Here is a 20,709-nt window from a genome sequence, read left to right on the forward strand (position 1 = left end):
AAGGGAAGCCAGCGCTTTAACTTCATTCGCCTTCTGCCAAAGTTCTCAGTTCTAGTCACTTATTAAAATAATAAAAGTCTGAGGCATCTATCTGGCTCAACTGGTAGAGCATTTGACTCAATCTTAGGGTTGAGTTCAAGCCCCACAGTGGATGTAGAGATTACTTAAAAATCCTTAAAAAAAAAAAAAAAATATATATATATATACATATAATAATAATAATAATAATAAAACCTCCATGAGGAACATTCTACAAAACATATTCCCACATTCTTCCAAAGTATCAAGATTATGAAAGACAAGGAAAGACTGAGAAACCATCAGACTATACGATACTAAAAAGGCATCATAATTAAATGCAAGGTAGTATCCTGGAAAAAAAAAAAAGAACATCATAGGAAAATTGGAAATCCAGATATAATCTGCAGGGGTTTTTTTTGGGTTTTGTTTTAGATTTTATTTATTTAGTTGAGAGAAAGAGACACAGCGAGAGAGGGAAAAACAAGCAGGGGGAGTCAGAGAGGGAGAAGCAGGCTTCCCAACAAGCAGGGAGCCTGAAGTGGGGCTCGATCCCAGGACCCTGGGATCATGACCTGAGCTGAAGGCAGATGCTTAATGACTGAGGCCACCCAGGCACCCCTATGGTCTGCAGTTAAACAATGTTCTACCAATACTAATTTTTTAGTTTGTCAAGTTATGGTTATAGAAGATGCTAACATAGGGAAAGCTGTTGAGACCTACACCTTTACAACCATCCCGGCAAAAACTGATTCAAGCAGAATAATAAATGGATGCTTCATATTTCAGGGAGGTGACAAACGAGACCCTGATACTTAGATAAATCCCAAAGCATCTTCTCACAAATTACATATTGATTTTAAAAGTAAAGGAAAATAGTAACTTTACGGTAGAGAAGCAGGATAACAACCAGTCAAAAAAAGGACATTAAGGGGCAAATGGGCATTAGGTGCTTCCATTTGGGGTTATCTGAGGACATAACACCACTCGTGTAGCATTCCAACCAAAACACACAATCAGCATCTTATCATGAGGAACCAGACAAACCCAACTGATAGACATTCTAATAAATAACTGACCTGTATTGTTCAAAACTTAATGACATGGGGAAAAAAGGGTTGCCCAAAAGCAACAAGCAGAACTACATCAAACACAAAAGCTTCTGCACAGCAAGAGGAAACCATCAATAAAATGAAAAGACAACCTTCCAAGTGGAGAAAATATTTGCAAATTATATCTGATAAGGGATTAATTTCTGAAATATATAAAGAACTCGTATAACTCAATAGCAAAAAAACATGAACCAAGTTAAAACTGGCAGAAGATCTGCAGACATTTTCCCAAAAGAGACATTCAGATGGCCAGTCGACACATGAAGAGGTGCTCAACATCAGTAATCAGGGAAATGCTAATCAAAATCACAGTGAGCTATCACCTCACACCTGTCAGAATGGCTATTATCAAAAAAGAAAACAAGTGTTGGCAAGGATGTGGAGAAAAAGGAACCCTCATGCACCACTGATGGGACTGTAAATTGGTACAACCACTATGGAAAACCGCATCGAAGTTCCTAAAAAAATTAAAACCAAAGGGACCCCTGGGTACCTCAGTCAGTTGGGCATTAGACTCTTGATTTCTGCTCAGGGCATAATCTCCAGGTTGGGAGATCAAGCCCCATGTCAGGCTCCCTGCTTAGCACAGTCTGCTCTAAGATACTCCCCCCCTCCTTTTGCCCCTCCCCTCAACGTGCACTCTTTCTCTCAATAAATTAATTAAATCTTTAAAAAAATATTTAAAAAATTAAAAACAGAATTATCATATGACCCAGTAATTTTACTTCTGTGTATTTATCCAAAGACACTAACTCAAAAAGGATTATGCACCACCGTGTTCATACTAGAGTTATTTATAACAGCTAAGTTAGGGAAATAACCTGTGTCTATTGATAGATGATCAGATAAAATGTGGTGTACAAACACACACACAAGTATTATTCAGCCATTAAAAAGGAAATCTTGGGGTGCCGGGGTGGCTCAGTCAGTTGGGCATCTAACTCATGACTTTGGCTTAGGTCATGATCTCAGGGTTATAAGATTGAGCCCCGTGCAGGGCTCGGGGCTCAGCAGGGAAGCTGCCTGGGATTCTCTCACTCTCCCTCTGCTCTGCCCCACCCACCCCTGCTTGTGCACACTCTAAGATAATAAATAAAATCTTAAATGAATGAGTGAAGGAAGGAAGAAAATCTTGCCATTTGTGACAACATGGATTGACCTTAAGGGCATGCCAAGTGAAATAAGGCAGAGAAAGGCAAATACTGGATGATTTCACTTATGTACGGAATCTTAAAAAACAACAACAACAACAAAACAAATAAGAAACAAGCCCATGTATGGAAAGAACAGACTGGTGGCTGCCAGAGTCAGGAATGGGGAGGGCCAAAATGGGTGAAGGAGGTCAAAAGGTACAAGCTTTCAATTATAAAATAGGTAAGTCATGGGGATGTAACGTACAGCACAGCAACCACAGTTACTAATACTGTATAGCATATTTGAAAGTTGCTGAGAGAATAGATCTTAAAAGTTCTTATCACAAGGAAAAAAAAAAGAAGTATAACAATAATTGGTAACAGGCTTAACTATGTTAACTAGACTTATTGTGGTGATCATTCTGCAATATATACAAATGTCAGGGGCGCCTGGGTGGCTCAGTGGGTTAAGCCTCTGCCTTCGGCTCAGGTCATGATCTCAGGGTCCTGGGATCAAGCCCTGCATCGGGCTCTCTGCTCAGCGGGGAGCCTGCTTCCCCCTCTCTCTCTGCCTGCCTCCCTGCCTGCTTGTGATCTCTATCAAATAAATAAAATCTTAAAAAAAAAAAAAAATATATATATATATATATATATATATACACTTTTATATACATATACAAATGTCAAATCATTATGCTATACACCAAAACTAGTATGTTATAGAAACCAAAGCTCAGTTGGAAAAAAAAGTTGCAGAAGATGTTCCAGCTTTTAGGAGACCATAAATAAGACATAACCACTAAATGTAGTACATGATTTCAGAGGGGGAAAAATAGCTACAAAAGACATTATTGGGACAAACTGGAATATGTTCTATAAATGAAGGTATATTGTATCAACATTAAATTTCCTGAATTTGATAACCAAACTATGGAAAGATATAAGAATATTCATATTCTTAGAAATATACACTGAAGTATTTAGGGGTAAAAGGACATGATATATGCAACCTACTTGCAAATAGTTCAGAAAAAACAATATGTATATATAGAGAAAATGGTAAGTGAAATGTGGCAAAATAGGAAAAGCTGGTGACTGTGGTTCAAGAGTCTTTTGCAGTTCTTTCAAAGTGAAACACAACTTAAATGTAAAATGTAAAATAAAAACCTTTAAAAAAAAACATAGGAGAAAACCTCTGACTGTAAGCTAAGCCAACATTTCATAGTTATGAAACCAAAAAGCATGATCCTTAAGGAAAAAAAATAGTAAATCAGACTACACATAAACTAAAAAATAGTCTTCAAATGACACTGTGGAGAAAAGGCAAGATACAAGCTAAAAGAGAATACTGGTATATCTCAAATCTGATACAGGACTTGTATACAGAATTCAAAACATATAAAGATCAGGCAAAATATTTGAACACTTCAGAGAAGATATATGGATAGCAAATAAGCACATGAAAAACTGATCAACATCATTAATCATTAAAGAAATAAAAATTAAAACCACACAGATATCACTATATACTGATTACAAATTAAAAAGACTGACCATACTAAGTGTTGGTGAAGATCTGAAGAAACTGAAAATATCACACACTGCTGGTGGGAAAGTAAAATACTATAACCACTCTGGAAGACTATTTGGAAGTTCCTCAAAAGTTAAATACTTATTTGCCATATGATCTGGCCATTCCACTCCTAGGTATCAGCCCAAGAGAAATGAAAGCACACATCCACACGAAGTTACAAAGGTTCACAGCAGCTTTTCTGCAACAGCTAAAACTAGAAACAACCCAAATGTCCACCATGTGAATGGATATACATATTCTGGCATATTCATACAACGGAACATTTGCCACCCATTCAAAGAAGAAACTGATACACAGAACTTCATGGATGAATTTCAAAATAACCACAGAGTAATGGAAGCCAGAACAGTAACAAAAAGGAGCACATGCTGGATGATTCCATGAATATTAAACTGTAGAAAATAAGTACAAATGAAACTATCATGATAGAAAGGAGAGGAGTTATTGCCCAACAATGCGGGGAGAAGGAGAAGAAGGAGCTACTAAGGAACACCAGGAAACTTTCAGGGATGATGAATACGTTCATTATCCTGATTCTGGCATTGGCTCCATGGGTGTCCACATGCCTGAGCTTACCTATATATAAACTTTAAACATGTGCATACTTTTGTACATCAATTCTATCTCATTAAACCCTAGGTGCTTTTTTTTCTTTTTTTCAAAGACTTAGGAGTCCTTTGTACTGCAACTTTTCTGTAAGATTTAATTTCTAAATAGGATATTTTAAAAAGACACCTAACAGTGATTTTTATAAAAGATGCTTCTATAGTTGACTATAATTGATTACCCCTATAAATAAAAGGACATTTTCTTTAAAAAAAAAAAAAGACTATTTATTTGAGAGAGTTGAGTGAGCAAGCATAAAAGTGGAGAGGGTCAGAGGGAGAAGCACACTCCCCGCTGAGCTGGGAGCCCAACTTGGGGCTTGATCCTGGGACTCTAGGATGAAGACCTGAGCCAAAGGCAGACGCGTAATCAGCCACCCAGGTGTCCCAGGTCCTACATTTTCATACTAAAAACACTATTTCTGAAAAATAGCATCTACTTCTCTCAACCACCACTTCTACAAAGGGCTGCTTCAAAACCTAAGATTATTTGACATTCCAGTAATTATTAATACTTGAAAGTGTTAGCAGTCCCAGGATCCCAGAAATCCCAACTCTCTAATACATAGTTGCCAGCTGACCCAAACAGGGAAACTAGCTCAAGCTGCCTTCCCAGGAATGGGCTGGGGTAACTGCAGGATGGAAGAACAGTACGAATATCCCTTGGAAGGAGAACCAAAGACCTAAGCGAAAGTTAAGTGGGCAAAAAAATCCCCAGTGCTTAGGCTGAAAAAATGCGAACAACAAGGAAACAAACCTCCACCGCCTATTAAAGGCACCGGTGAGTGTTGGTGGAGCCTGCAATTACACAGCGGAGGTTAGGAGTCGGAATTCTATCTTCCATATTTAAGATCAACTGTCTGCTCTTGAATACTGACCAAACTGGCTTCTAACACAAGTCTAACACACAAGGTTTTTCTAAAATCCTGACTTCCCTTAACAGGGAGATCACGGATTGTGTAGAAATACACACATGCATACAAACGGCCTCCATCATTTGTTCGCTTTTCCCTGGTTCCCTAGCCCAGGATCTAAATGGGTCACAGCAAATTCCAAGGATATCAGAACCACCGCAGAAGACTGCTGGCATATTTCCCCACGACACTTGCTGGGTCATGGTGCAACATGTTATGCTGGACATATTTATATTTATTCTGAAAGATCTGTTCTGCCTGGAACTTCAACATCTGCCTCCAAAATCTATAAGCACATACTGTATTAAGCAGACTAGATATTAATGTCACTAAGTATTGGAAAGTTAGGGTGAACAGTGGCTCATCACCTTCCAGGCTTTACAGCCTATGAGCAACTCTAGTGTGTTACGTTTATTTTTAAACTAACTTAAAAATGTCAACTCAACAAAACCCCAAAATGATTGAAACCTTATTTTCCCAGAGGAAAAAAACAAAACAATAAAATTATACACTTCTCCAAATGAGGCCAAGAGAATTTGATAACCTGATATAAAAGAACATTAAAATTGTTAGGTGGCTCTAGATTATATCTCCATAGATGATTATGTTCTCCAACTAAAGTCCTCATTACAGGTATTTTAATATGAAAGAAAATTCTCTTTACTGGGCATTTCTACATAAAGCCAGTACCTTATTGTACTTATTATAAGTTATTTTAAAGATGGAGAGCAGTTCCATTGTCCTTCTAGAACTTTCTCAAAGTGACCTTTACCTACATAAACACAATCATTTATGTGTCTAAATCTCAACTTGCTTTTTTGACAAATGCTTGGGACTACCGCCAAGCAAAGATTCTTTATTTTTACCTTTTCTAGTCAGAGGCTTTTAAGAGTATAATGAAAATGGACCCTTTCTCCTCAGAAAAATTTCACATTCATATATATCTTAGATGCAATTTCAGGGAGTCAAACCCAATTCATGTAGACTCTAGACATCTGCCTCCACGGTTAGAGATGAAGAGCTTTTATTCTCCACCAATAATTTATGTACACTGGTTATGTACTTGCAATCAATATGTGCATATAATTTTTTGCTTCATAAGTAAATTTTCATAATTCTTTAAGATTTTATCTGACAGAGAGAGAGAGACAGTGAGAGAGGGAACACAAGCAGGGGGAGTGGGAGATGGAGAAGCAGGCTTCCTGCTGAGCAGGGAGCCCGATGCAGGGCTTGATTCTAGGAAGCTGGGATCATGATGGACCTGAGCCGAAGGCAGACGCTTAACGACTGAGTCACCCAGGCGCCCCTCATAATTCTTTACATAATCTTCATATAATTGTTCACGTGTGATTTTTTCGCACTATGAATTTTAAATGAATTTGCTCTAAGGGGCTTTGTGTTTCCACAAGCTAATGAGTACAGCTAAAAACTCTGGCATTACATAGGAAAACAAATGTAAGAAAACTCTAAAAGGCTGAGAGAGGAAAGGGACCCTGGCTGGAACCCTAAGGAATGACACAGTGATGAGTCCCCTGGGTTTTCCTTTGACCTCATGTAACTCAGACTTGGCTCTGGAGAAGCTCTTCACCTGGAAATACCAAAGAACTCAGACAAAATGGGTGCATCCCCACACCCTAAAATGCTGTGGCCAAAGATCAAAAAAAGGTTGCTTAGCAAGACAATCAACTTTTAGATAACAACCACTCTACTCCAGCCAGAAACAAAAGAACAAGCTATGGCCCAATCCCCATCAACAAAGGCTGAGCAGAGAGCCTAGGCTTCTACTCTTGCAGACGCCAAGTCAGCATCCCAACACTGTTGATGGGTAGTCAGTAGAAGCCATGCAGGCAGCAGTAACAAGGCACCCTGTTCCTCCTAGCCGGGAGAGGTGTACAAAGGAGGCTGAATTCCCAGGCCTGCCCTTTAATAACAAGAGCCCTCATCCCCTAGGTGTCAAAGGAGGCTGAGTAGGAAACCTGGAACTCCATACCTCATCAGACAATAATGGTCAACATACCCCTTGCCCTCATCAGAGCAGTGTCAGGGGTCAGCCTGATAAATAGTAGATTTAAATAAAATTCAAAGTCTCATAATATCTAAAATGTTCAGGTTTCATTTAAAAAATCACTCACCATACCAAGAACCACAAAAATCTCAACTTGAATGAGAAAGGACAATAGACCCCAACAAGATGGGTATTAAAATTGGCTGACAAACAGTTTATCTTTTTTTTTAAAGATTTTATTTACTTGAGAGAGAAAGCGTGTGGGAGCATGCAAGCAGCAGGGAGGGACAGGGGGAGAGGCTCTCAAGACTCCCTGCTGAGCACAGAGCCCACCCAAGGCTTCATCTCATGGACCATGAGATCATGACCTGAGCCAAAATGAACAGTCAGATACCCAACTGACTGAGCCACTCGGGGCCCTGTCTGACAGGCATTTTAAAACAGCAATTATAAAAATGCTTTAATGAGCAATTACAAACATGCTTGAAACGAGTGAAAAATAGCACAGAAATAGAAAAGCTCAAAGAAACAGAAGACACAATGAACAATGTAAACTTTAGAACTGAAAAAACACAGTGCCCTAATTAAAAACACTCAATAAATGGGCTAAGGCAGAAAGGAAAGGACAAAGAAAATAATCGTAAATCTGAAACAGAACAGCAATTACCTAGTCTGGACAACAGAAAGACAAGACTGAGAAAAAAAAACAAATTTCAGGGACCCATGAGATTTTAAGTGATCTAATGTCCTGTTATCAGAGTTCCAGAGGAGGGAGAAAAGAGTGAGGCTGAAAAAGTATTTCAAGTAGTAATGGGTGAAAGTTTCCCAAAAGACAAACTCTAGATTCAAGAAGCTAAGCAAACCTCAAACAAGATCAACACAAAGATACCCATGACAAGACAGGGTCAAACTTCTGAAAACTCAAGAAAAAGAAAAAAACCTTCAAAGAGACCACAACACCTTCCCTATAGGCAAAAAGCTATTTGAACAACACAGGATTTTTCTTCAGACTATGGAGGCCAAAAAGAAGTGGCACAACATTTTTCAGGTGCCAAAAGAAATGTCAGCCTGGAATTTTTTATCCAGTGAAAATATCCTTCGGAAAGGAAGGGCCAGACATTCTCAAAGAATAACCTAAGAGAATTTATCACTAGCAGACCTACTGAAAGAATGGCTAAAGAAAATTCCTTCAATAAAAAGAAAATGATAGATGGAAGAAATCTTAAAACATTAGGGCAGAAGAACAATAGAAAAAGAGCTGGAATTCAAACCCAGTCTAATTCCATAGCATATGCCTAACTCTTTTCATCTTGAACTTCAGTTTATCTGTAAAATGAGAGTAATACTTGTCTGAAGGCACATCAAAATGCCCTCCCAGGGGCACCTGGGTGGCTGAGTTAGTTGGGCACACAGTTCTTGATTTCAGCTCAGGTCATGGTCTTGGGGTCATGGGATTAAGCCCCAAGTCTGGCTTTGCACTCATACAAAGTTTGCTTGAGGATTCTATCTTTCCCTCTTCCCCTCCCCCACTCTCGCTCTTTCTCTTTCCAAAGTAAATAATATTATTAAAAAAAAAAAAAAAAAAGCCCTCCCAGATACCCTCAATTACTGAGAAATGTCTCTGCACTCCCAGGATACCCAAAGTCCTCTAGAGAACACTCAGGGGGTGCCTGGGTGGCTCAGTGAGTTAAAGCCTCTCCCTTCGGCTCAGGTCATGATCCCAGGGTCCTGGAATCAAGCCCCTCATTCCCAGGGTCCTGGAATCAAGCCCCTCATTCCGGCTCTCTGCTCAGCGGGGAGCCTGCTTTCTCCTCTCTCTCAGCCTGCCTCTCTGCCTACTTGTGATCTCTGTCAAATAAATAAATAAAATCTTAAAAAACAACAACAAAAAAAGAACACTCGGCCTTTTTAGTGTGTATTATGTATGTATACAATGTTTTTTTCCCCAATTAAAGTCAAAGTCCTTTTCTGTTTTAACCCAGTTGTCTTCGTTGCCTTTATATAACAGGTGCTTAGTTGATTAATGAGGTAAAGGGTAGGGTATGAAATATGTAAATTGTACTGGCACCAAATTTTATATATAAAACATTCCATGAAGGCAAAAAGAGGTGCTTAAGAAATCAAGTAGGTGATAGGACAAGATACAGGTCTCAGGAAATTAAGTACACACAAATCTGAGGAACACACACATTATGGGATGATAACATTAGAATTCTTTTTCTAAAAATGAACCTTCAAGAAGTTTCTTCAAATATGAAACCCCTATTTGAATGTATTTAAGTGATTTGCATTTAAATATGTACAAAATGAATGTGTAGTCTTTAGAGAAATGTTATGCAAAGATTTCCATGTGCCTAGAAATCTGCCATTAAACTCAAAAGAAAACACATTTGTGCTTTTTTTGTGTTTTTGTTTTTAAGCATCCAGAACGTAACTCCTAAAGACAGGAACTGCAAACATCTTGCTCACCGGCTATATCCTCAGTCTCTAGTACAGTGCCTACTAGTCTAATCTGTGTAGCAGACACTCAAATAGGGACTAAACAGAAGGACAGAATACCAGAATCAAATCTGTAATTATTTTCAATTTTCCAGTGCTAGATTAGGTTCTTTGGTTTCTGGAGACTGGACACCCACTGTTCTGACTACTCTACTTGATTCATACTCTTCCAGTAAGTATATATAAATGACCAACAGTCAAAAGCTAGCCTGAAGTTTACAAGGCTCTACAGATGTATGAATTCTAAATTAGATACAGATTAGTATTAATGTAATTAGTATTGTTTCAAATGTTAATTTCCTGGCTTTGATAACTGTACTGTGGTTCTGTACTTAACAGTAGGGTAAAGGGTACATAGAAGTCATTGTGATAATTATGTGACTTTTCTGTAAGTCTAATATTATGTCAAAATGAATAAAAACTAAATTAAGAAAATTTACATTAGAAATACTTACTGCACCAAGTGATGGTCCATATCTTCCTGTGGCAACTTTACACACATAACTGACAAAATTGGAAATAACACCTGGGAAATAAGTCACATTTTGATAATTTTAGTGAGGTATAAAAGTAGTTTCCATTTCTGATGCCCACCTCACAGAGACTAAGTGACGGATTTCTACCTAGGTCAGTACAAGGTGCAAGCATGAATACCTACACTATCACTTCAGATATTTATAAAAAAAAGTCTGGGGGCACCTGGGTGGCTCAGTGGGTTAAGCCGCTGCCTTCAGCTCAGGTCATGATCTCAGGGTCATGGGATCGAGCCCCACATGGGGCTCTCTGCTCGGCAGGGAGCCTGCTTCCCTCTCTCTCTCTGCCTGCCTCTCTGTCTACTTGTGATCTCTCTCCGTCAAATAAATAAATAAAATCTTTAAAAAAAAAAAAAAAAGTCTGACCAACTACACAACTTACTCAATGACATAGGGCATTCACTTTACTTCTCAGTTCTCACTTTTCCCATCTATAACATGAAGGAGACTAGTTCCAAACCCACCAACTGTCTGGGAATCCTCTGGGCTGCACTCCAAACACTAAATCAGATTCTCTGGAGTGGGACCAGGGAATCTATATTTTACTCGGCTTGCCAAATGACTCTGCTGCAGATCTAGACTAGATCTTTTACAAGTCCCTGTGGCTCCAATGTCATCTAAGATGAATATGGCTCATTTTTTAAAACTTCCTAGAGAGCAGGAATTAGCAGCACCTGAAACAGACCTGTTTGTACCTACAACAATACAACTAGTACATGGGGAAAGAACTATACATTCTGTACAGGCCAAAGATGTTGCTCAGTTTCTAGTACTGAGGGACCAGATGCATGGATATTTGAATAAAACTGATTAATCACCCATCCTGGGCCTTGTGGTAGATGTTTCTATTTAATCCTTTCACAACCCCGTGTCACGAGAGAGTAAGTATCAATATCTTCAGAGAGTGTATAGTCTTTTCTGCAACATCAGATGGCAAGTAGCAGAAACAGGATCTAATAAAACTAGGTCTTCTGACCTCAAGCTCTCAAGTTTTTTCACACTACAGTATGATTTCCAGATAAACTTTTTATTTTTTAAAAGATTTTATTTTTCTGTGAGAGAGAGAGACAGCATGGGGGTGGGGAGAGGCACAGAGCGGGCGAGGGAAGCAGACTCCAGAATCATGACCTAAGCTGAAGGCAGACACTTAACAGACTGAGCCACCCAGATGCCCCAATATACTGTTTTTAAATGAATGGACTTCAGGGGTGCCTGGTTGGCTCAGCCAGAAGAACATGTCACTCTTGATCTCAGGGCTGTGAGTTCAAGCTCCATGTTGGGTACAGAGATTATTAAAAAAACAAAACAAAACAAACCTTAAATTATTTTTAATTAAAAAAATAAATGAAGGTATTTCAGAAATGAATTTTTATGCTGTGTGTTTTTTAATTAAGTATATTTTGCAAACAGGTAAAATTTAACTGACCACTTGTCAGTTTAGTAGCATCTAGGAACCTAGAATCCAGTACTACCATTTCCTAATTGAAATAAGGAAATGATGTTATTATCTCCAGGACTGACTGGAGTGGTTCCAAACTAAGATACATACTTGCAGCAAAGAGAGAATAAACTCATTCTTAACAGTTTAATTATTACAAAGTTCTCATCTAAAGCTTTCTGGAAAGTGATCACACTGTGGTAAATGAGCTTAAAGTTATTTGACAAAGATCCAGATGATTGAGACAGCCAGGGAGTCTGGGAAGCACCTATTCATAAAACGGTGGACCTGAGCTAAAGAAACCAAGGCCTAATGAGATAAAATGACATTCTTAAATTCTACACTAAACCTTAACTCCTGCCAATCCTGACTTAAAACTAAACATACCTAAATAATCTAAGAAGAAACCAGCAAAATGAGAAGCAGAAAAGATAACCCCGCTGATCTGTGATATCCTTCTCTATATAGTTTGTACAATTCTCTATACACAACCTTCATGTTGTAGAATATGGCTATAATCATTCCCTTCCTTCCTACTCCAGGTAGGTAAAATGCTTATACGCTGAAAGATCCCCAGATTAAAGCTTTTTACCTGCAGATAAGTAAACTGCCATGAACTGCTCTTGACCCAGAATGTTCACTATGCTGGAGGAGAAGCTCCACAAAACATACATATTTGCAGCCATGTGAAACAAGGAGAAATGACTGAATGTTGACAGCAACATTGGAGAACAAAGGACCTCTATAAGAGGAAAAAAACAAAAAAAGTCTGGTAATCACAGGACACACAGCCATGACCTAGAAACGATCTGTTTTAGATTTTTTTCATTACTTTTATGAAAAACTCAAAATAAGAAACAAAAATAGAACCAATTAAAAAGTTTAAATAAGATGGTTTACCATAGTATTTTTCAAGGTGGTAAAAACTTATCTTAAATTTCTTCTATTTAGTAAGTACCCAATAAAAATTCTCAGTTCAATGAAAGCAACTTTTCCTTATGGCAAAAATTACCTAGAAAAAGAATTAGTAAGCTATTTTTACTACAGATATGAAGTTGTATAATAGTATCCTCCCAAGAGCAAACTTGTAGTGATCATAGATCTTGTGTCATTAAAAAATACGTATCTACTATGTACAAGATGCATTTTAAGTACCTGGGACATAAGACTAAGAGAGATGAGGTCCCTTTCCTCAAGGAACTTACAGTCTATCTTCTGGATTTTGCTTATAATTGTTGACAAGTAACTCATCCTTTTTATAGCATTTCAATTGACATAAAACCTATTTCTTTCATATTACCTCTACCTCAAAATAAAGTCATGAGTAGACTTACTTGAGGCTGGGTTGGATGTGAAATATCTGATCATTGTCCGCTGTAGAGAAGGTACTCTCCATAAACAGAATACAAAAACATTTGCCGCTATGATACCTACAAAATGAAAATATATAACTTAGGGACTTTAAAAATAGGAACAAAGAAAGTCTGAAAGTCCACCTGAATAAGATTTTCTACCACATTTAAGAATATTATATACTTGGTGGGGGGTAAGGGAGAGCAAGTTATGGAAAGTAAGTGAAATCAATATTTTCAAGTATCAAACTATACGCACTGGTACAGTTGGAAAATTCCTAGGAAACTACAAACGCCCTAGAAGCTGACTTCCTTCACTTAGATCCATATTTTTACCTCTACAGAAAGGTTTACTCTTCTCAATAAACAATCAGGTACATAATTATTGTTTGAAAATGGCCAAGCCAGAGACAGGTAATGTACAGCATTAGGTTCTTCGGCCAGGACCAGAAAAGCTATTTATCATAATAAGCTTCTTTTTCCACAGGGAATAATATACTTCTTAAACTTATAGAAATATCTATGTATCATCTGGATAAATGAAGATCCACTTGTCTAAGAAAAATACTTGTCAAAAAAAAATACTTGTCAGATAAGAATTCAGGAATAGGGGTGCCTGGGTGGCTCAGTGGGTTAAACCCTCTGCTTTCGGCTCAGGTCATGATTCCAGGGTCCTGGGATCAAGCCCTACATGGGGCTTTCTGCTCGGCGGGAAGTCTGCTTCCCTCTCTCTCTCTCTGCCTGCCTCTCTGCCTACTTGTGATCTCTGTCAAATGAATAAATAAAATCTTAAAAAAGAAAAAAAAGAATTCAGGAATAATCTGGAAGAATTTTCCAACTGCTATTGAAACTGTTTACATGTGGGAGTTGGGTGACCATTTTGTTTTTCTGCAAGAACTAATGTTGCTAGAACTACCACTAAATTGAGTAGGTTTATTATTTAATGATAGAATTAACTATTCCATTACATTTTTGTGAAAAATCAAGTTTTTCTTAAAAACTACAAACTTTAAAAAAGACATTAATTTTAAGGCACCACAACTCCTTGCCCATGTACTAGGCACTCATCTACTTGAATTAAAGGAATTTAAACATTTACTCATTCCCCCAGTTTCTTTCAGCAAGAGGCAGCTAGCTCTTTCACCTTCTTCAGTGACAGTAAGCACTGATTCCAGTAACAGCCTGGTAAGAGGATTTATTTTAGAAGATATTCATTGTACGATCCCCACTGGCTGCTACATCTTATAGTTACCTTTGGCTTTCTGTGTTTGCTCACTCTGTAAGGCTCTCAGCTGTACCTCAGCATTATTAGTCTCTCCAGGTTTTGCTCTCCCATTTGACCATTAGGTAGGAAAGGAAGCTACCATTTTTCACAGATTCACAGATTCTCTCCATTTTAGTATCTGTAATCAGGATGCATCTTACAACTGGTGGTGCGTCACAACACTTTCAAAGATGGTGAGGACAGTACTCATGAAAGGATGCGGAAAAGAGGTCACAAGCAAGGCAAGTAAGAGGACTATGTATACCTCCCAATGAGGAGCCTGAAACCCTGGGCAGGGAGGGTGGGCAAAGGAAGGGTGGAGCCTCCTCAGATGGAGCAACAGACCTCAGAAGGTTTATCCTAAGGAAGTGAGCAGTGATTAGTGTTGCTCGGGTTTTCTTAGCTTCTTGTGGGAGAGTTACACATCTTTATTACCCAGAGAATTCTCTGAGGTCTAGGCTCCTGTACATAGTGACTGGTATCTTGGCATAAAGAAGCCCTGAGGATAGCCTGGCCCCACGCTTCCATGATCACAAAAGATTAATCAGGGCTAAACAGTTAGCTCCAATTGTGGTACAATGCGAAGAAAGCAAGATGGGGTTCCCGATACTGCCTGCTAGGCTGGAAAATGGCAACAACTACCCTATGTGTTCCGCAGGCTACTTTCTGAAACCAGTGACAACACACACTTCTGGAAACTGCAAGCACCACAGCACTGCACAGAAGTAGAGTGTGTCTCTGGCTGAAGAGATTACAACTAGGGAAAAGACTTACAAAAGGGTAAGATAACCAAAGATATCAAGGTTAACAGTAATCAAAGAGTTATCATCGCCAAGCATTCAATCCAAATCTAAGAGGCCTTTTTTGGTAAAACATGACAGGATATTGGCACTGGAACACATTGTAGTTAAACCCCTCACTTCATAATACGATTAAGAATCCCATCAGAGAACAACTAAACATACATACCCAAACTAGGCACACAAATCATTGTAATATGCTCACAAATTAAAAAGAAACTACAAAAGTAAAATGCAGTTATTTTCCTCCATGCATATCCTATTTTGAAGGTCAATTATAGATGAGAAAACTTGGGCTCTAAAAGATACAAATTTTCAGAGCCAAATTCAGTGGCCAAGCCAGAATTCCTAAACTAGGGCTCTTTCTACTATACACAAAGACATGGATAGCCAACAGGATTTCTTTTGACCTTGGTCACTCTAGGACTTCAAACCAGACAAAGGGCTCTTTATCTTGGAAACAGCATGGTTGGTCCCCAGAAGCCAGTGACCAGGAGAGGATATGTGGTAATCCTAGGCCAGAAGCAGCACTGCACATTATCTAAAGAAATGGGTAAAGGAGCCCAGCAGAACTAACTCTGTCTTACTTATACTATAACCAAGGCAAGAAGCCTAACCCCCTTCAGCCTCAGTTTCCTCTTCTATAAACTAGGGGTAATAAAATCTACTATAAAAGAGTTGAGTGCTGATTAAATGAGAAAACATAATTAAATGCAGCAGTCACACAGTGAAAACCCATAAATGAAAGGGAATGGCCTTCTCTAAAGTAGAAAGTGGATGTGCCACTTAGTTGCCTTGTGGTCTACATTTCATCCCCTTCACTTTAGTTACCTCATTTGTAAAATGGGGATTTTATATATATCTTATAAATCTTATATATCTTCCTGTATCTTATAAAAGTTGTAGTGAGGCTTTAAAAAAAATACTACATGCACCTAGTGTGCAGAAACTCAAATAATGGTTCCTTCCTCCTCCTTTTCCTTTGAGAAGTAGAACTGCTTAAGGCCTTTGCCTGTATCTCCATTTAGAAGGAGTGTTACTCTCCTCCTGACCCAGTAAAACTCTTGGACAACTCTGACACTGCTGATTTAGGAAGTTTGCTGCTGCCTCAACACCTACCTTTACCAAAAGGGATGCAATGGATTACATTAGTGACCATAATGAAGTAAGGACCTTGAAAAATTCTCTCCTTCACAAAACAATGAAAAAATTGGCAAAAACTGTCAGAATCAACTTTTTAAGAACTCTGAAAACTAACTAAAGGCTTACAGCAACTCAGCATTTAAGAAAAATAGTCAATCTCAATAGGAACAGCAAATTTGGGGCATTTTAACTTGCCCTGGTTCCATCCCTTACTTTCCAGCTACAAGTTGAAGCTGTAAACTATGAAAACAATCCACATTTCCCATGGAGCCTCAAAACCATGAGAGGTAACACAGGAAACTGGAACTCTTTCAAAGCCTCATTCCCAGAAATTGTTACTATCTGACCTATCTGGTAATAGTTCCCTGCAAGACCCCACTTGCAAGGCTATCTATATTTGACTTGATTGGATCCTCAAGTGCAAAATTCCTTTTCCCAGGGGGCATTTGTCAAAAACGATTACAGGCAGGTGTTTTAAGTTCATGGCTGCCTAAGGTGGTAGATAATATTTGGAATAAACAAAAGGCCAAAAATCTTAAAATCTTAAAAGGAAAAGTGAGGAATGAAATGTCCACCGGAGCTTATACCTCAATATATTCCTGGGATCTTGTACACCATAAGCGTAACAAGAAAAAATAAGACTTTAAGACAGTATTTGTTACAAGACACAAAGGACACTATGTAATGATAGTTACATAAAAATGTACATAATTACATATTATGTACATAGTTACATAAAAAGATGTAACATCTTGATATATTATAGTTATTATAAACGTACATGCTCCTAACAACAGAATCCCAAAATATATAAAGCAAAAATTAAACAAAAGGGAAAAATTAACAGTTCAACAGTAATACCTGGAGACTTCAATACCTTATTTGCAATAATAGATTAGATGATGAGCAAGGAAACAAGTCTTGAAGAACACTATAAACCAACTAGGCCTGACAGAAATCTATAAAACACTCAACAGGTTCACCTGGATGGCTCAGTTGCGTAAGTGTCTGACTCTTGATCTAAGCTCAGGTCTTGATCTCAGGATGGTGATTTCAAGCCCCATGTTGGACTCCACACTGGGGGTGAAGCTTACTTTAAAAAAAACAAACAAACAAGAAAATACATTCTTGGGACACCAGCTGGCTCAGTCAGTAGAACATGTGACTCTTGATCTTGGGTTTGTGGGTTTGAGCACCACACTGTGTGTGGAGATTACTCAAAAATAAAACCTTAAGTGGCCCCTGGGTGGCTTAGCTGGTTAAGCATCTCCCTTCAGCTCAGGTCATGATCTCTGGGTCCTGGGAGCAAGCCCCACATTAGGCGGGGAGTCACTACTCCCCCGTCACTACTCCCCCTTCCCCAACTTGTGCTTCCTATCTCAAGTGAATAAATAAAATCTTAAAAAAAAAAAAAATTGGGGGGGAGGCTGGGTGGGTCAGTCGTTAAGTGTCTGCTTTCCACTTGGGTCATGATCCCAGGGTCTTGGGATCGAGCCCCACATCCACAGAGCCTGCTTCTCCCTCTCCTCATGCTCTTTCTCTCGCTCCCTCTCAAATCAATCTTAAAAAGAAACCAAAATCTCAAGAAAAACCACAGACAATACATTCCTTTCAAGCACACATGTAACATTATCCAGGACAGACCATCTGTTCAGCCACAAAGCAAGTCTCAAAAATTTTTAAAACCCTGAAATTATACAAAGTATGTTCTCTGACCACAATGGAATGAAATTACAAATCAATAATACATTGGAAGAAGTCATAAATATGCGGAAATTAACACACTCCTAAATAACCAGTGGGACAAAGAAGAAATCATGAGGGAAATTAGGAAGTACTTTGAAATCAATGAAAACAAAAATATAACATAGCTGCTATGGACTGAATTATTTTCCACTAAGATTGGTATGCTTAAGCCCTAAAGTGATGGTTTTGGGGGATGGAGTCTTTGGGAGGTAATTAGATTTAGATGCGGTCATGAGGGTGGGGTCTCTATGATGGGATCGGCTTCTGTATAAGCCAGATACCAAAGAGCTTGCTCTTGCTCTCTCCCCCTGCCATATGACACAGCAAGGTGGCGGAGGAGAGAAGAATTCTCACAAAAATCCAACCATGATGGCCCCTTGATCTTAGACTTCTACCCTTCAAAATTTTTTAAGATTTTACTTATTTATTTATTTATTTGATAGAGACACAGCAAGAAAGGGAATACAAGCAGAGGGAGTGGGGGAGGGAGAAGCAGGCTCCCCCCTGAGCAAGAAGCCCGATGTGGGGCTTAATCCCAGGACCCTGGGATCATGACCTGAGCCAAAGGCAGACGCTTAACAACTGAGCCACCCAGGCGCCCCCACCCTTCCAAATAAGAAAATAATTTTCTGTTGCTTAAGCTACCCAGTCTATGGCATTTTGTTATGACAACCTAAGCTGCTAAAACAATACTAAAATTTACAGAGCACAGCAAAAGTAGGTCGTGAATGCTACATTAAAAAAGAATAAAGAATTCAAATCAATAATCTAACCTTCCACCTTGAGAAACTAGGAAAATAAATAAAGCAAATCCAGGGGCGCCCAGGTGGCTCAGTGGGTTAAAGCCTACCTTTGGCTCAGGTCATGATCCCAGGGTTCTGGGATCAAGCCCCACGTTGGGCTCTCCGCTCAGCAGGGAGCCTGCTTCCCTTCCCCTCTCTCTGCCTGCCTCTCTGCCTACTTGTGATCTCTGTATCTCTGTCAAATAAATAAAATCTTAAAAAAAAAAAGCAAATGCAAAGCAAGCAGAAAATTTGGATGAATGAAGGTATAGGAAAAAAAAAAATCAATGAAACCAAAAGTTGGTTATTTGAAATGACCAACAAAATTGACAAACCTTTAGGGAGAATGACCAGAAAAACTCCTCAAGTTACTAAAACTAGGAATGAAAGCAGAATGTTACTACTGACTTTTACAGAAACAAAAAGGATTATAAGGGAATACTATAAACAATTGTCTACAACAAAGGAGAACTTAGATGAAATTGATGAATTCCTAGAAAGACACAAACTACTGAAACTGACTCAAGAAACAGAAACTCTGTATAGGCCTATAAGATATAGAGATTGAATTTGTAATAATAATGAAAAACAAAAACCTTCTCACAAAGAAAAGCCCAGGACTAGACAGCTTTACTGGTTTATTACTAGGAAAGGCTGCTATAATAAAGTACCACACACTTGGTGACTTAAAACCACATTAATGTATTCTCTTAAAGTTCTGGAGGCTTGAAGTCTGAAATCAAGTTGTTGCTAGGTCATGCTTCTTTCTAAAGACAAGGAAGACTCCTTTCTTCCCTCTTCCTAGCTTCTGCTGGCTCTTGACTATTCTTGGCCATTATTTAAGCTTATTGCTGCATCACTCCAATCTCTGCCTCAATCTCTTCCCATGACCTTCTTTTCTGTAAGTCTTTTTGTCTTCTCTTGTTGTACGGACACAAATAATTGGATTTAGGGCCCATCTTAAATTTAGTATGCTCTCACTATAACTCAATGTATGATCTCAATGTAACTTACAGTTAATCTGCAAAGATCCTATTTCAAATAAAGTAACACTGAATTTCTGGGTGGACATGAATTTTTGTGAGGACACTATTAAATTTATTACAACTGGCAAATTCTAGCAAAGATAAATGGGAATTAACACCAAACCTTTTCAAATGCTTCCAAAAAAGAGAAGAGGAAAAAACATTTCTCAACTCATTCTATGCAGCCAGTATTACCTTCATATCGAAACCAAAGACATCACAAGAAAACTACCAATATCTTTTATGAACATGAATAGAAAAATTCCTAAGAAAATACCAGCAAACCAAATCTAGCAGCATATAAAAAGGATTACAAACCATGACCAAGTACATAATTTATCCCAAGAATGCAAAATTGATTCAACATATGACAGTCACTGTAACAGCCCCTTATGAACACAGATCGAAAGCCCTCAGGAAAACAAACCAAACCTAGTAGCACATAAAAAGGACTATAAATCATAAACAAGTGGAATTTATCTCAAGAATGCAAAATTGGTTCAACATATAACCAATGTAATATTCCATATTGGAAGACTCACTATTCCCAATCTGAAAACTTACAACACAAAGCTATGGTAATCAAGACAGTCTAGCATAACAATAGACATACAGATCAATGGAACAGAACTGAGAATCCAGAGTACATCCACGCATTTATGGTCAACTGTTGTTTTTTTTGTTTGTTTTTTTTACTGTGGTCCCAAGACAAATCAATAGGGAAAGAATGGTCTTCTCAACAAATG

The 20,709-nt window shown here is 38.4% G+C and overlaps 1 protein-coding gene across 2 annotated transcripts in view; it reads right to left on the reverse strand.

Moving 5' to 3' along the window:
• The window catches only part of PARL (presenilin associated rhomboid like), a 57,499-nt gene that overhangs the window by 6,869 nt on the left and 29,921 nt on the right, over nt 1-20,709 (reverse strand). Inside the window, exons 5-7 of one of the 2 annotated variants that reach the window (XM_047731669.1) lie at nt 13,186-13,281; nt 12,444-12,593; nt 10,336-10,406 (exon numbers count right to left, since the gene is read on the reverse strand). In XM_047731669.1, the coding sequence (XP_047587625.1) occupies nt 10,336-10,406; nt 12,444-12,593; nt 13,186-13,281 (317 nt within the window). The remainder of the gene's footprint in view (nt 1-10,335; nt 10,407-12,443; nt 12,594-13,185; nt 13,282-20,709) is intronic. The other variant, XM_047731673.1, reaches the window with a different exon arrangement.

This window comes from Lutra lutra, chromosome 1 (genome assembly GCF_902655055.1).
Source record: "Lutra lutra chromosome 1, mLutLut1.2, whole genome shotgun sequence".
NCBI lineage: Eukaryota > Metazoa > Chordata > Mammalia > Carnivora > Mustelidae > Lutra > Lutra lutra.